We start from the raw sequence: 14,947 nt of genomic DNA, 5'->3' as shown, positions 1-14,947 counted from the left end.
CGGGCAGACCCGTGGCCTTTTTCTCCCGGACCCTCCACGCTTCTGAAATCCGCCATTCCTCGGTGGAAAAGGAGGCACAGGCCATTGTCGAAGCTGTGCGACATTGGAGGCACTATCTGGCCGGCAGGAGGTTTACCCTCCTCACAGACCAACGGTCAGTAGCCTTCATGTTCGATAATGCACAGAGGGGCAAGATCAAGAACGACAAGATCTTGCGGTGGCGGATCGAGTTGTCCACGTACAACTACGATATCTTGTATCGTCCTGGGAAGCTCAACGAGCCTCCTGATGCCCTGTCCCGCCGTTCCTGCGCCAACGCACAGGTGGACCGCCTTCGCTCCCTCCACGTGGACCTCTGCCATCCAGGGGTCACCTGTTTTTTTCATTTTATCAAGACCCGCAACCTGCCCTACTCCATCGAGGAGGTCAGGACTGTAACCAGGGAATGCCACATTTGCGCGGAGTGCAAGCACACTTCTACCGCCCCGAGCAGGCGCATCTGATAAAGGCTTCTCGCCCTTTCGAACGTCTTAGCATGGACTTCAAGGGTCATCTCCCCTCCAACAACCGCAACACATATTTCTTGAATGTGATTGACGAGAACTCCCGTTTCCTGTTTGCCATCCCCTGTCCCGACATGACCACTTCAACTATCATCAAAGCCCCTCCACTCCATTTTCTCCCTGTTCGGTTACCCCGCGTACATCCACAGTGACCGGGGGTCCTCCTTTATGAGTGACGAACTGTGTCGATTCCTGCTCAGCAGGGGCATCGCCTCTAGCAGGACGACCAGTTTTAACCCTCGGGGTAACGGTCAGGTCGAGAGGGAGAATGGTACGGTCTGGAAGACTGTCCTACTGGCCCTGCGGTCCAGGTGTCTCCCAGTCTCCCACTGGCAAGAGGTCCTCCCAGACGCCGAAAGCACCCATCCGGCTCATCGAGTCAATTTGATGGACCTTATGGACTTTCATGTTCTGCACATTTTCCGTGCCTGTGTTTTTAAAATTATCATTACTATGGTTATTGTTGTTTTTTTCCTCTTGTACACTGTATATAGCATGGTTTTCTTACACGTCCGTCGCGGGCCAGTGGGCAGCCATAGTTACCTCGGTTCTACCTGAGAAGGTCTCTAGTCATACTACCAGTTTTATGGGCCATACACCCCCCCTTCCATCTCTCCTGCCACTCCTCCCCCCCCCCACCCCCCCGCTTCTGTCTCAACAAGGGGTGAATGTAGTAGTATGGCTAGAGAGATCATATTACCGGAGAACCAAGCTGCCATTGGCCCAGGCAAGTCATGTACCTCTCTGCCAATTGGTTGTGGCTGGTCATGTGACTCCCCACCAATTGGCTGAGAGGTTGGTAGCTCCGCCTACAAGGCCGGGTATAAGAGTTTGTGCTAGCTGGCAGTCGGCCTTTCTCTGTATGACCACTGCCGGGCTCACATCTAGCGTATTAAAGCCTGTTGTTTGGAACTTCGCTACGACTCGAGTCCAATTGATGGTGCATCAGTAAGCAGGGTTGCTACAACCTGACAGGGAAATCAGTCGAATTTACTGCCTATAACAGAAAGCCTGCTGAAGTTATGAGGGTTTTGACTGCAGTCCCTCTTGGGATTGCAACATGACAGGCACATACAGCGTAGGCTCCAGAGGGGGTAAAATGTACAGCGAGTCAGAAGGAGAAGGACTGGCAATGGAATACCCCACCCATCAAGGGTTGTCAAAGAGCACTACTCCTACTTCCGCCTTAGCCAGGAGTAATGTGTGACGTACCTGCAATTTATCAAGGAGGTGACTGAACTGTTTCCCCTCCTTCGACAGGACCTGGAGGGTTACAGCAGGGCAATGTCAGTGCTCCCAGCCCCGTCAAGGCCACCGCCAACATCTATGCAAGTAGGTCCTTCTGGGTAGGGGCAGGTTTCACAGCCAACATTTCCCAGTTTGCTGTTGCTCACTGCATCATGGCATTGATGGAAGTCCTACGGAGAAGAAGAACATTATCTTCACTCTCTTACCATGAAATAGCAGGAGGAACGAACACATTGATTTTTGCCAAGTTAGTGGGGGTCCCAATGTGCAGGGAGCTATTGACTGCTCACTTATAGCTCTGCAGGCCCGCAACATAAACATGGTGATCTAGAAAAACCACAAGGTTATCAATTGGGTGGCACAGTGGTTAGCACTGCTGCTTCACAGCTCCAGGGTCCCAGGTTCAATTCCGGCCTTGGGTGACTGTCTGTGTACTTTCTCCCGTGTCTGTGTGGGTTTCCTACAGGTTCTCCGGTTTCTTCCCACAGTCCAAAGAAGTGCAGGTTAGGTGGATGCTAAATTGCCTTAATATCCGAAAGGTTAGGTGGGGTTACGGGGATAAGGTGGAGATATGGGATTAGGTAGGGTGCTCTTTCCAAGGGCCAGTGCAGGCCCAGTGGGCTGAATGGCCTCCTTCTGCACTGTAAATTCTTTGAGTCCATCAACAGAGAGCTGGTGCGCATTCAAGGTAGAACATCATATCAGTGAATGCCACTATCCTGGAACTCTTCATCCTGAGGCAGTCAGCCATTCCTTTGGTGAACAGGGATACCTTTTACACATGTGGCTCATGACTCGCCTCCACCACTCAACCACATATTTACGAGAGCCTTACCACCACAGGAACAGCATGGAGCACAACAGTGGCATTTTGAAGCAACGGTTCCATTGTCTATGGTGCTGAAGCAGTTCCATCCAGTATTCACTCGAGAGACTATCCAAATTCATGGTGGTTACTGCATCCTCCAAAACATTGCTTTCAATCCCTCTGTGACATCACGGCCTGGTTTTCCAGGATGGCGAGTGCTTGGCACCCATCATTCTGAGGATTCCCCGCCATCCCCAGTAGGCCTGCTGCTATTTCATGCTCAGTTGAGTTCTGGTTGGCAGAAGGCGGGACTTCCATCTGCACTTGGAGAGCTGTTGGCCAATCAGATTGACCAACAGTTCTTCAGCCCCTTCCAGGCACAGTGCTGCAGTGGCCAGGAGAGGTACTGCAGCACTTTGCCTGAGATTAATTCCTGGGACCACACTTGAAATATTATTAAAAATTATCTTTATTGGCACAAGTAGGCTTACATTAACACTGCAATGAAGTTACTGTGAAAAGCCCAATTCGCCACATTCCGGCGCGTGTTCGGGTACATGGAGGGAGAATTCAGAATGTCCAAATTACCTAACAGCACATCTTCAGGCAAGTACCAGGTTTCCTGGGGAGGGTAGGAGATGCACTGGGGGGGTCAAGGAGGGGGGGGGGGGAATCTCAGTGTCGGGGTGGGAGGGGGTGGGGGGGTGTCGTAGGGACCCTGAGGGGAGGATGCTTCTAGTCTGAAGATGCCTTCCAATTGAAGCACCGCCCCCACCCCCCAACACCCCTTCCCAGCCGAGATCAAGGGTGAGTCCATTTTCAGTTTCCAACCTTCAGTCATTGGATGTCTGCCAGCCTCAGAATTGAGGCTGAGCAGTGAATAAAATTCTGGCTCACTTTACAATGTTCTCTTGGGTAGAATACTGGAATAAATTCTGTATATAACAAGTTTATCCACCAACGCATCCAATAACACTAGCAAAACTAAACTTGTGATCCTTATGCATCATCTTAGTGCATCTCTTGTTCCTGTCTGAAGGCATGCTTCCCAATGGCTGTAGAGTGACTGGTGGAAGGCTGCTGACTTTCACTGTGCGAGAGTACAGGTGGCCTTGAGGGTGTGACTTTAGGCTGATTTACCTTAGTCTGGGCTGAGAGGACGCATCATCAAAGGCACTGGCGGAGTGGCAGTGATGGAGAAGGAATGCTGTCATCCTGAAAGAAGACAGCAAGTTGATTCTCCACGCAGTCACTGACACTCCCTCAGTAAGTCTAATCTGCTGGAGGACAGAATGCTGGAGTGCTGTGAGAGCCTGCATGCTACTTTAAGTGCAAGCATCTGTAATCATGATGGTAGCAGTAAGTGCTTGCATAGCGTTAAGCTGGGCTTGTACTGCAATGAGCGTGGCCTCAGCTTCCACTGCAGTACTACTTTGGCTTTCTGCCCACGCAGCATGGAGGCTGAGGCTGACTACTAGATGCTGCATCACAGCTAAGTCCGCATGGGTTGTCATGGAGTTGTCCACCACTTCCACCCGGGACAGCATGAACTCCAATCTCAACCTGCGCAAAGCCCTGTGCCATATTGGAATCAGACATTGACAGGAGGTTGTCTGGCAGTCTCATCAGCATCCTGTATGATGCCCATCAGAGTGCTCACCTGAGCCAACTGCATCAGTGCCCTCCCCTTCTCGGGAAACAGTACACAAGCTGCCTTTTCACCACCTTAAGGCAGGAACATACCATCACCCTGAATGTTCACAGTGATGCCGGATATAATAGGCTCATCATAGCTGTCCTAATGATACTGACCTCTTTAGGTGAAGCAGACGTATCCGTCCCCACTCATTCTTCTCTGTTCCCTCCTGTTATGGGCCACTTGTTCTGCAAAAGAGAAATGTTGCAATATGTCTGGGTGATAAACTCCCCGTAGCTGAATAGTTGTAGATATTTGGAAGTCACATATTGTTCAATTGTTCAATTGATGTGAGACTGACGATATTGGTATGTGTGCAAGGGTAAGGTGGAATCGATATTATTGCTAACGTGCCAAAATATTAAAGTAGCTGCACACTCAAATCGCCCACACACTCCAAAAAAACTTTGGAAGCATGTTAGAGGAATCTCTGAATGTGAGGGGTAAGTGCTGATAGAACATAGAATTACTACAGTGCAGAAGGAGGCCATTCAACGCATCAGTCTGTTATGGACCCCTCGTCAGCCCTCAATAATGGCTAAGATACTGAACCCCACGTGTAATGTTTTTTAAGTTTTAAGACTGTGCAGAAAAGTCAATTCATTACAGGAGTGATAATATAAGAAATTGGGCTTGGTTATTTTATAAACAAACTTTATTGAAAGAAAAGAAAACAATACTTAAACTTTTACTTCAACTAACTCTAATAGATTACACACAGTTTCTTAACCTTAACACATGAGTTACCATTACATCACATTTTGCATGGAAATGCAGCTCTTGTTCCACTCACGTAAACATACAAAGGCAATATTTGATTTACAAAGCACTTTTATTCCGTTGGGGAAATTTGTTCAGAATTTTTTGTCCAAGTCTACCTTAATGGCAACTTTCATGACCTCTCAAGTTGATTCCGCAACCATCTCGCTAACTGTTCAAAACAGCACTTTTTCCCCCACTGTCCCTCTAAGCTCCACCCACCCTATCAAACAAAGGTTCTCACACTCTGGGGACAGACTTGAATCCATTATCCTTATCTGGGCTGTCTGGTTTCCCACTCCTGTTTCTACAAAAGAACAAAACTGTGCCATTCATAAGCAACTAACCCACATTGATGGACAGATAGGCCATGAGAATCTGTGATGGGCTAATGGCTTCTCAACAAGGTTGTCCCGAAGGAAAATGGATCTTCAGTGGATCATCTTGGCTGAACTGGGCTCTCCTGTGTATTCCCACTAACGAGGTTAAGTCTGAATGGGACATGGTGACTCAAGCTATGGGCATATCCCTCGAACTCTGCTGCAAGCAGTATTTTCCTTCAGTGTGTTTAACCCCTAATTTGCCTGCTACATCTTGGACCCCATTTCTGGACCCAAGTTCCTAATATCTGCCTATCATGTCAAGCCTGCACCAACCCTCTGACAGAGCACCCTACCGAGGCCCACTCTCCCACCCTATCTCCATAACTCCACCTAACTTGCACATCTTTGGACTATGGGAGGAAACTGGAGGAGACCCATGCCGACATGGGGTGAACGTGAAAACTCCACACAGACACACAAGGCCCGATTTGAACCCAATCCCTGGCGCTGTGAGACAGCAGTGCTAACCACCGTGCCCCTGAATGTGAGTGGTGGGTGTGAGTGTGTATGATGTATTAAACATTGTGACAGGTTGGTGGTGCAATGGATATGATACGCTCTGTAAAAATGCAATCACTGACCTTGACCACTTTTTTTTTAAACTTAGGGAACCCACTTATTTTGTTCCTAATTAAGGGACAACTTATTGTGGCCTATCCAACTAGCCGACACATCTTTTGGGTTGTGGGGGTGAGACCCACGCAAACAAGGGGCGAATATGCAAACTCCACACGGACAGTGACCCGGGGCCGGGATCGAACCCGGGTCCTCAGCACCATGAGGCAGCAGTGCTAACCTCTGTGCCACCGTGCTGCCCGACCTTGACCGCTTGTGTGAGGTCATTGAAATTTTTGTGTCAATGTTGCCTGGTCCAGGAATCTGGGAATAAAATTCCCTCATCACCTGCTTCCATTGCCTTCTCAAGGTTTGCCTTGAGGGCCTCCTGGTCCCTTTAGAAACATTGCTTCCTTCCTTCTCCCCATCTCCGGTACTGATGCCTCCAACACCACATTAGGAACTCACACTCTAATCTGCTGCTTCAGTTGGTGTGCTTCTCCTCCACAGACACCTCTGCCTGAAAACAGGAGCAATCTATTTTTCAGAGTGTTTGATGCATTAGACGTATTGCCGTATCTTTTCAGTGCATTAATGCACTCATTCTCTGTGTGTTGAATTTTCCTTGTCAGTAATTTGCCAAAAGTAGCAGGTTCCAGTGTGTTTCTAATTTGAGGTTAAATGCTGCAGTTTGTGCATTTGATGGGGAGGGGGCTGATGCCAAACTTTAATAACTACCTCTAGGAAAACATATCTGTGTTTCTTTAGTTTCTAAATGTGCCCAACTCCAGGCAACAACATTGGTGGGTTATCCCTCCCAGAATGGGTAACCACCTTTAATGCTGTGGTGGAGAATTAGGGATCTGGCGTACACATAGCACCAGCCCAATGCTAAGAAATCCAACAAAAGCAGTATTTAACCCAGGACCACCCCCCCCCCCCCCCACAGTGCCCCCAGCTCCTGATAAAGACCCCCCCCATGCCCGCGGATCGGCTCCCCCCTAACTGTGGCGGTGCTGGACTGAGTCCGTACCTGCCACGCCTTGTTCCCGACGGATGAGACCACACTCGGCTGCCGCCATCAGAACCTCGGCCGGTCGGAGGCGGAGCATCAGGGGCAGGCCTTAGGCAATGTCGAAAAGTTGTGCGCCGTACGCTCCGAGTACACCGCTTTGAGGAGGCGGAGCATTGCGAAAGCTGTGCTGCCCCCGATTTGGCCGGGAACTTTGATTCTCCGGCTGATCGGCAAACATCATTTTGGAATCGGCGCCAGCGAATCCAGCCCATTAGCTTTCCCTTAGCCTTTCCCTGTGCTTCCCATTTGTTGAAAATGCTCTTCACCATTCTTCATCCCATTCTTCCCCAAGGTTTCATCTCTGTGGAGCTCCTTAAAAACGGGCAGATCTGGTTTAGCTCAGTAGGCTATGCAGCTGGTTTGTGATGCAGAACAAGGCCAGCAGCGTGAGTTCAATTCCCGTACCAGCTGAGGATTCTGAATTCTCCCTCTGTGTACCCAAACAGGTGCCGGAATGCGGTGACTAGGGGCTTTTCACATTAACTTCATTGCAGTGTTAATGTAGGCCTACTTGTGACAATAAAGATTACTTACTTAAAATTTTTTTAAATCTCTGTCATAGCTGTGTTGGCCTTGCACTATGAGCCTTAACCCTTCGCTAAAAGTATTTAAAAAACAGATGCCCAGAGTTCTACCTTGTATTTGACTATGGTAGGATTAGCAGACAAACTGATCAAATATTTTTCACTGCAGTGGAAAGCGCACCCTCGCATAGAGTTGGCGAAACTCATCCAGTCTGCAGTTCTGTGTGGCTTTGGACCAGGCTGAGTCCAGCTGGAAAAGATTTGTAGTTACACAGAAAATTTGTCAAGTCCCGCAAAAGAGATTATCATGCACGATTAAAGTGCCTGGGATTGGGGGAAGTATATTGAGGTGGATAGAAAACTGATTGGCAGAGAGGAAACAAAGAGTAGGAATTAATGGGTCCTTTTCAAATTGGCAGGTAGTAACTAGTCTGATGCCACAGGGATCGCTGCTGGGACCCAGCTATTCACAATATACATTCATGATTTGGATGAGGGAACAAACTGTAACATCTTAAAGTTTGCAGATGATACCAAGTTGGGTTAGAGGGTGAACTGTGACGAGGATGCAGACATCCTACAGCGTGATCTGGACAGGTTGGGCGAGTGGGCAAATCAATGGCAGATGCAGTATAATTTGGATAAGTGTGAGGGTATTCATTTGGGAAGCAAAAACAGGAAGGCAGATTACTACCCGAACAGTTGTAAATTGGGAGAGGGGAATGTGCAGCAGGACCTGAATGTCCTTGTCCACCAGTCGCTGAAGGTAAGTATGCAGGTGCAGCAGACGGTAAAGAAGGCTAATGGTATGTTGGCCATCATTGCGAGAGGTTTCGAGTATAGAAGCAGGGATGTGTTGTTGCAATTATACAGGGCCTTAGTGAGGCCACACCTAGAATATTGTGTGCAATTTTGGTCTCATTTTCTAAGGAAGGATGTTCTTGCTCTTGAGGGAGTGCAACAAGGGTTTGCCAGACTAATTCCAGGAAGGCGGGGCAGTCATATGAGGAGAGAGTGACTAGGTTAGGATTGTTCTCACTGGAGTTCAGAAGAATGAGGGGGGATCTCATAGAGAATTATAAAATTCTAACAGAATAGATGCAGGGAAAATGTTCCCGATGGTGGGTGTGTCCAGACCCAGGGGTCATAGTCTGAGAATTCAGGATAAACCATTTCAGACAGAGATGAGGAGATATTTCTTCACCCAAAGGGTGGTGACCCTGTGGATTGATTGATTTGATTTATTGTGACATGTACCGAAGTACAGTGAAAAGTATTTTTCTGCGGCCAAGGGAACGTAGACAGTACGTACATAGTACGACAAAAAAAGAATAATCGACAGAGTACATTGACAAATGGTACATCGAGAAACAGTGACTGGTTACAGTGTGCAACAAGGGGTCAAACAAGGCAAATACATGAGCAAGAGCAACATAGGATGTCGTGAATGGTGTTCTTACAGGGAACAGATCAGTCCTAGGGAGAGTCGTTGAGGAGTCTAGTAGCTGTGGGGAAGAAGCTGTTTCTGTCTGGATGTACAGATCTTCAGACTTCTCTATCTTCTGCCTAATGGAGGGTTCTGGAATTCATTACCACAGGAAGTAATTGATGCTGAAACATTGAATATACCCAAGAAGTGGCTAGATGTAGCACTTGGGGTGAATGGGATCAAAGGTTTTGGGAAGAAAGCAGGATTAGGCTGTTGAGTTGGATGATCAGCTATGATCGTGATGAATGGCGGAGCAGGCTCGAAGGGCCAAAATGCCTCCTTCTATCTTCTATGTATCAATGTATCTACCATATTCTATCATTGGATGGTGTATTGGGAGCTTTATTCTGAATCTCTTTCTCTCTGTACTTTACCTGAAAGCCTCCAGTGAGACAATGTAGATGGCGCTTCATTTTGTATCTGACATTGTACATACCTTACATGTGAGTGTTCCATGTTACAGTGTGCAGACAGATTGATTCTATATTTAAACTGTTTTATACCTGGCACATGAGATAGCTCGAGGTGATGGTGCTATGTGTTCGATATTCATGGGCTTGTAAAGAAAAAAACTTCACTCTGCATCCATCCCGTGTTGCAAGTGACCTGGAAGTGTGTGATGATCATCGTACAGGGATGTTTCATCTGCATCTAAACCTGCTATACCTAACCATTGGTCAATGGGTTATGAAGTGTAGTCAGAAGGTTTTCTGCAATGCATTCACATATTTAGGGGTGAGTTGGAAGGAAGAGTCGTGGAGGTTTACAGCACAGAAAAGGCACTGCGGCCCATCGTGTCAGCGCCAATCAAAAACAAACACCTAAGTATTCCAATTCCATTTTCCAGCAATAGAGCACTTGAGTTCTGAGAGCTTTGCGAGAGCTTACCCCTTACCGTTCAACTGTACAATAAATGATTCGCTTCTTTTGAATGGAGGGAAATGGGATCTCTTTAGGGTTGAATCGTCTCCAGGATGCACTACCTACTGATGCGGGATAGATACAAACTCAATCCTCCACTGGAGACTCGCAAGCAATATTTCAGTCAGACGGGTCTGTGGTATTCCAAGGTGCAGTCCATTTATCTCACTGGGATCTGAAAGTGTAGATTTTCTTAGTTACCCTGCAATCCGGTGATGTAACGGGTAGTGGTGGAATGACCACTCGAGTGTGGTATCAGAGAGTGCCCAGTGGCAACATGGTTAAATTCACAGATGAGGTTTAATAACAATGTTAATACTGATGATTTTAAACGATGTCACATTTTGTGAGGTATATTGGCTCATTAAAAAAAATTGGAGCCTGGTAATTGAAAGTACTGGCTACAGAGCCTCCTCACAGTATAGTCATCCTTATTGATGTTAACAGGAAAAGGGTGACAGGTTTCCTACATGGAAGGAAAAAAGGGTTGAAAATAGAAGCATGGAAATTATTATTTTAGAAAATGCTTTAACCCTTTAAAATAAACAGTCTACTGCCGATGTTAAAAAAAGCATATGCCAAAAAGCCATTAAACATTGATGACATTAAGACATTTTTAGACCAGGTAGATTATTAGAAAAAGACTTGTTTGATTTAACAAATCCAATCTTATTCTTATTCTGTAACATTAGATGTGGCCAGTGCAAGAATCTGCAGCCCTGCATGATCGCCGATGGTCGATGTTTAGCCTGTGAGCCTGGATGGAATGGAACAAGATGTGATAAAATATGCTCCGCTGGTTTCTACGGGGAAGGCTGTGGAGAGCAATGTCCCCGTTGCAAAGATGGACACGCTTGCAACCATATCAATGGGAAATGCCTGCACTGTAATCCGGGATGGATTGGAGCTCGGTAAGCATTTGCCTTGGCAGTACGTTGCTTTATCATTCTGAGGGTTGTGAAGGAATATCTTGTCAACCTTACATGCCACCAGTTTTCTCTGCCTTTTTATTTCTCCTGAGGGAATTAGTTGACTGCTGGATTATGGTCCCATGGAACCAGTACCGTGCACCATTATCCATTCTTCAGGATTGAGGTAAAATAGCTGTGTGTCCCCAAGCTATTCAAGGATGGGTCATTCATTGCATCTATGTGCATAGAGATTACTGGATAGTGATTCTAAATGGGAAACTTCAGTAAATTTCCCCTCTCGAAACCAAGTGCACCGAGTCCAATCTGAGCATGTCGACAAACAGAACTCAACTAACCCAAGCGAGTACAGTGCACAAAATCTACAAACTTTCTATTGGCTTACGGATAAACTCTATAAGTTAACGAGAAGCGAGATTTCATGATATATCCCTTGAACAGATGCAGAAAATTCTAGCATACTTCAGAACAAGTGGAAGGATGCTTGAAACTAGTTTATTTAATTGAATAACTCTACATTCATATCCCCAATTCATCCAAAGTCCTGCTGCCCATATTCTAATGCGCACTAACATCTGCTCAGTTATCCAGAGCTCAACCAATTCACAGTAATGGCAATGGCATGGTAGCACCAATGAGCACTGTTGCTTCACAGTGCCAGGGACCCGATTCCTGGCTTGGGTCACTGGCTGTGCAGAGTCTGCACGTCCTCCCCGTGTCTGCATGGGTTTCCTCCGGGCGCTCCGGTTTTCTCCCACAAGTCCCGAAAGATGTGCTTGTTAGATGAATTGGACATTCTAAATTCTCTCTCAGTGTACACGAATAGGTGCCGGAGTGTGGCGACTAGGGGATTTTTACAGTAACTTCTTTGCAGTGTTAATGTAAGCCTACTTATGATAATAATAAAGATTAGATTAATTCTATGTCCCTTACCCCAAAGCATCAATTCCAAAATCCTCTGCCTGGTTCACAAATTCCTGTGTGCCCTCATTTCACTTGCTTCAACAATCCCCTCCAATCCTACATCAAACCTACTGTGCACTCTTCTGACCTTGGCTATCTTCTATCCTGGCCTACCTTCAACCCTGACTCGTATCACCCCTTCCTCAATGTGAAATGCCTTGGTGATTTGCATTGATAAAGGCACCATAGACGTGCAAGTTGCTCATTCAAAACTGTGGGCTTACCTAACATGTACGTTTGTGTGACCTGCTGTCTTATTATTGCTCCTTTACAGTGTACAAACATATACTGATATCAATGTCACTAGCTGTAATGCAAATCAGATAGTAATTCAAGAATTTATTTGTTGGTGACGGTGTATATTCAGGTGGCTGACGCTGTGCTCAGTTGGTTGGACGGCTGGTTCGTGATGCAGAGCGAGGCCAACAGCGTGGGTTCAATTCCCGTACCGGCTGAGGTTATTCATGAAGGCCTCGCCTTCTCAACCTTGCCCCTCGCCTGAGGTGTGGTGACCCTCAGGTTAAATCACCACCAGCCAGCTCTCCCCTTCAAAGGGGAAAGCAGCCTATGGTCATCTGGGACTATGGCGACTTTACTGACTGTAATTAATAGAACATTAACAGAATACTTTATGTACTAATCATTGCAGTTTCTTGTTGCAATAATGTTTCTTTCTTTTTATAATAGGTGTGACTTAAAATGCCAAAATGGTACCTATGGTGAGAATTGTAACTTGGTCTGCGCAGACTGCATCAATGGATTCTGTCATTTTGCCACTGGGGAATGTATCTGCAACAAAGGATTTCATGGCCCTTTGTAAGTATTGGAGAACAGTGGACAACATTCCATATTCCATATTGATAAAATGTGAGCTCAATGATGTGTAACAACACACAGATTATAAACAGGAGACACATGCATATATACCACAAGCATTCAAAGACTTGACATTCGTTCATGAGATGCTAACATCTGAATGTTTAGTGCTGTCTTAGTGAACATGTTAACCAATTTCACATTTATCCATTGGCATCCCAGGGCTTACCTGCTGAATTGTAGACAGCCCATCACGCCGGTAGGATCTTTTGTTCCCACCGATGTGAACGGAGTTTTTAGTGTCTTGCCGGCCAAGCCATGGGAAAACCCCCAATTTTCCGGGGAACTGGGGGGTGGGGACGGAGAATTTCAGCCATGATTTCTGAAATAAAAACAGCAAGTGCTGGAAAAACTCATCAGATTAGTCAGCATCTGTGGAGAGAGAAACAGAGTTAACATTTCATTAATGAAGAATCATTTCGGACTTGAAACATTAACTTGTTTCTCTTTCCATAGATGCGGCCAACCGTGCTGAGTTTCTCCGGCACATCCTGTTTTTATTTCGGATTTGTAGCATGCACAATATTTTGCTTCAATCATAGTTCCTGTTTCATGCAGGGGCAAGACGTATTATCTTAAAAATGGAGACAGGTGCTATGTACAAGCCCTGAAATTGGACAATCTGAATTGTCCCTCTGTGTACCCAAACAGGCGCCAGAGTGTGGCGACACGGGGCTTTTCACAGTAACTTCATTGCAGCATTAATGTAAGCCTACTTGTGACACTAAAGATTATTATTATTATTTGTGTCTTGCTGGAACTTAAAGGGTTGTTTTTTGTGTATCTATTCTTGGCTCACTTAACATTCATTTGAGGTAAATGGACCTTAGTATGGTGCTAAATCATTCCAGATTAAGAAAGTTCCAGATTAAATTTTTCAACTATATTGAGTTCCAGAGACAGACTTCAGGACAATCGGGGGTTTTGGGGGTCGGGGGGGGGGGGGGGGGGGGGGGGGGGGGGTGGTCGTGGTAGGGGGGGGTTCTGGGGGTTCTGGTAACCCTGGCAGGAAGGAGGAATGTCATTCTACTCGTCAGTGGCCTGCAGTAGTGAAATGTGAAAGGTATTAAAAGAAATGTACCCCAATGCGCTTCAAGACAGAATAGGGAGAAAAATTCAATTGAATTTAAACATAAATGGAAGTTGTGAGATTGATGTGCCTTTGCTGTAAGGTTGTGGCTGTTCCATTCCTTAATGTGACAATAGACACGAAATTTGGGCAGTGAGTAGACAGAGATTTGCAGATATTTGAGACAGCCGGACACAAATTGTCCACACTGAATAATATTAGCCTTCAAGATGCTTGGTTACACATGCTATAGATGACTGGATTGGGAGTAAAGTATTTCCAGATGTTAGCCTGCTGGTTTCATAAATGAAAGGTTTAATTCAGCTTTCACTGAAACAGCAGCAAGTCAAAATCAACAACCATTTGAATAACTTCAGAATGTGAGGCCAGATTACAGTTTTTCAGATATGACTCCAATTGTTTTTTTTTGGTTTCTTGACTTTTCTTTCTTTGTATCTTTGATTCGTTGGTTACTGTGCTTTTTCTTCGCTTGTGCAACCTCTCCTGTGGCCTGAGCTCATTTGTATGCCTCATCTCCATCTATGCCTCGATAACCCAGTGTAGCACAGTGAAACCTGCTTCTCCATCTAGTCCAAATATCCCCGGTCTCTCAGAAACCTATCAGAGTATCAACAGCCAGTTGGGCCAGGTCCCTGTGTGGATGATCGGGTCTACCTTAGGACTTTGGGCTCCTTAATCCCCAAAGAGAGGGTTTAATTTTTAAAAATCATGCGTGGGAGGTGGTGCTGGTGTTTCCAAGGGGGCATCCAACATACCCATTGCTCCCTGATGTACCATCAATTGACGCGAGACGAGTTGCTGAACAAAAGTATGGCTTTAATATACTAGATGTTAAGCCCTGCGGTCGATTACAGTAGAAGGACGACCGCCGGGAGTACTGGGTATTTATACCCCGCCTAACTCAGCCTCTCGACCAATCGGGGAGCCATCACATGACTGGTCTCAACCAACTGGTCGAGAGGCACATGACCGACTAGGGCCAATGGTAAGCCGGTGTTCTGCACCAATGGCAGGCAGCTATGCTAATCATACCACCACATTCACCCCTTGCAGAGAAAGAAGCCGGGG

At 46.4% G+C, this 14,947-nt stretch overlaps 1 protein-coding gene across 1 annotated transcript in view; it reads left to right on the top strand.

Annotated features, from left to right (window-relative positions):
* Nucleotides 1-14,947, top strand: part of scarf2 (scavenger receptor class F, member 2) — a 132,500-nt gene that overhangs the window by 44,798 nt on the left and 72,755 nt on the right. Inside the window, exons 5-6 of the mRNA XM_038781342.1 lie at nt 10,714-10,932; nt 12,601-12,729. Of these exons, the coding sequence (XP_038637270.1) occupies nt 10,714-10,932; nt 12,601-12,729 (348 nt within the window). The remainder of the gene's footprint in view (nt 1-10,713; nt 10,933-12,600; nt 12,730-14,947) is intronic.

Source organism: Scyliorhinus canicula, chromosome 1 (genome assembly GCF_902713615.1).
Source record: "Scyliorhinus canicula chromosome 1, sScyCan1.1, whole genome shotgun sequence".
NCBI lineage: Eukaryota > Metazoa > Chordata > Chondrichthyes > Carcharhiniformes > Scyliorhinidae > Scyliorhinus > Scyliorhinus canicula.
The sequence above is the reverse complement of the archived record's forward strand: the minus strand, read 5'-3'. Positions and strand labels throughout refer to the sequence as shown.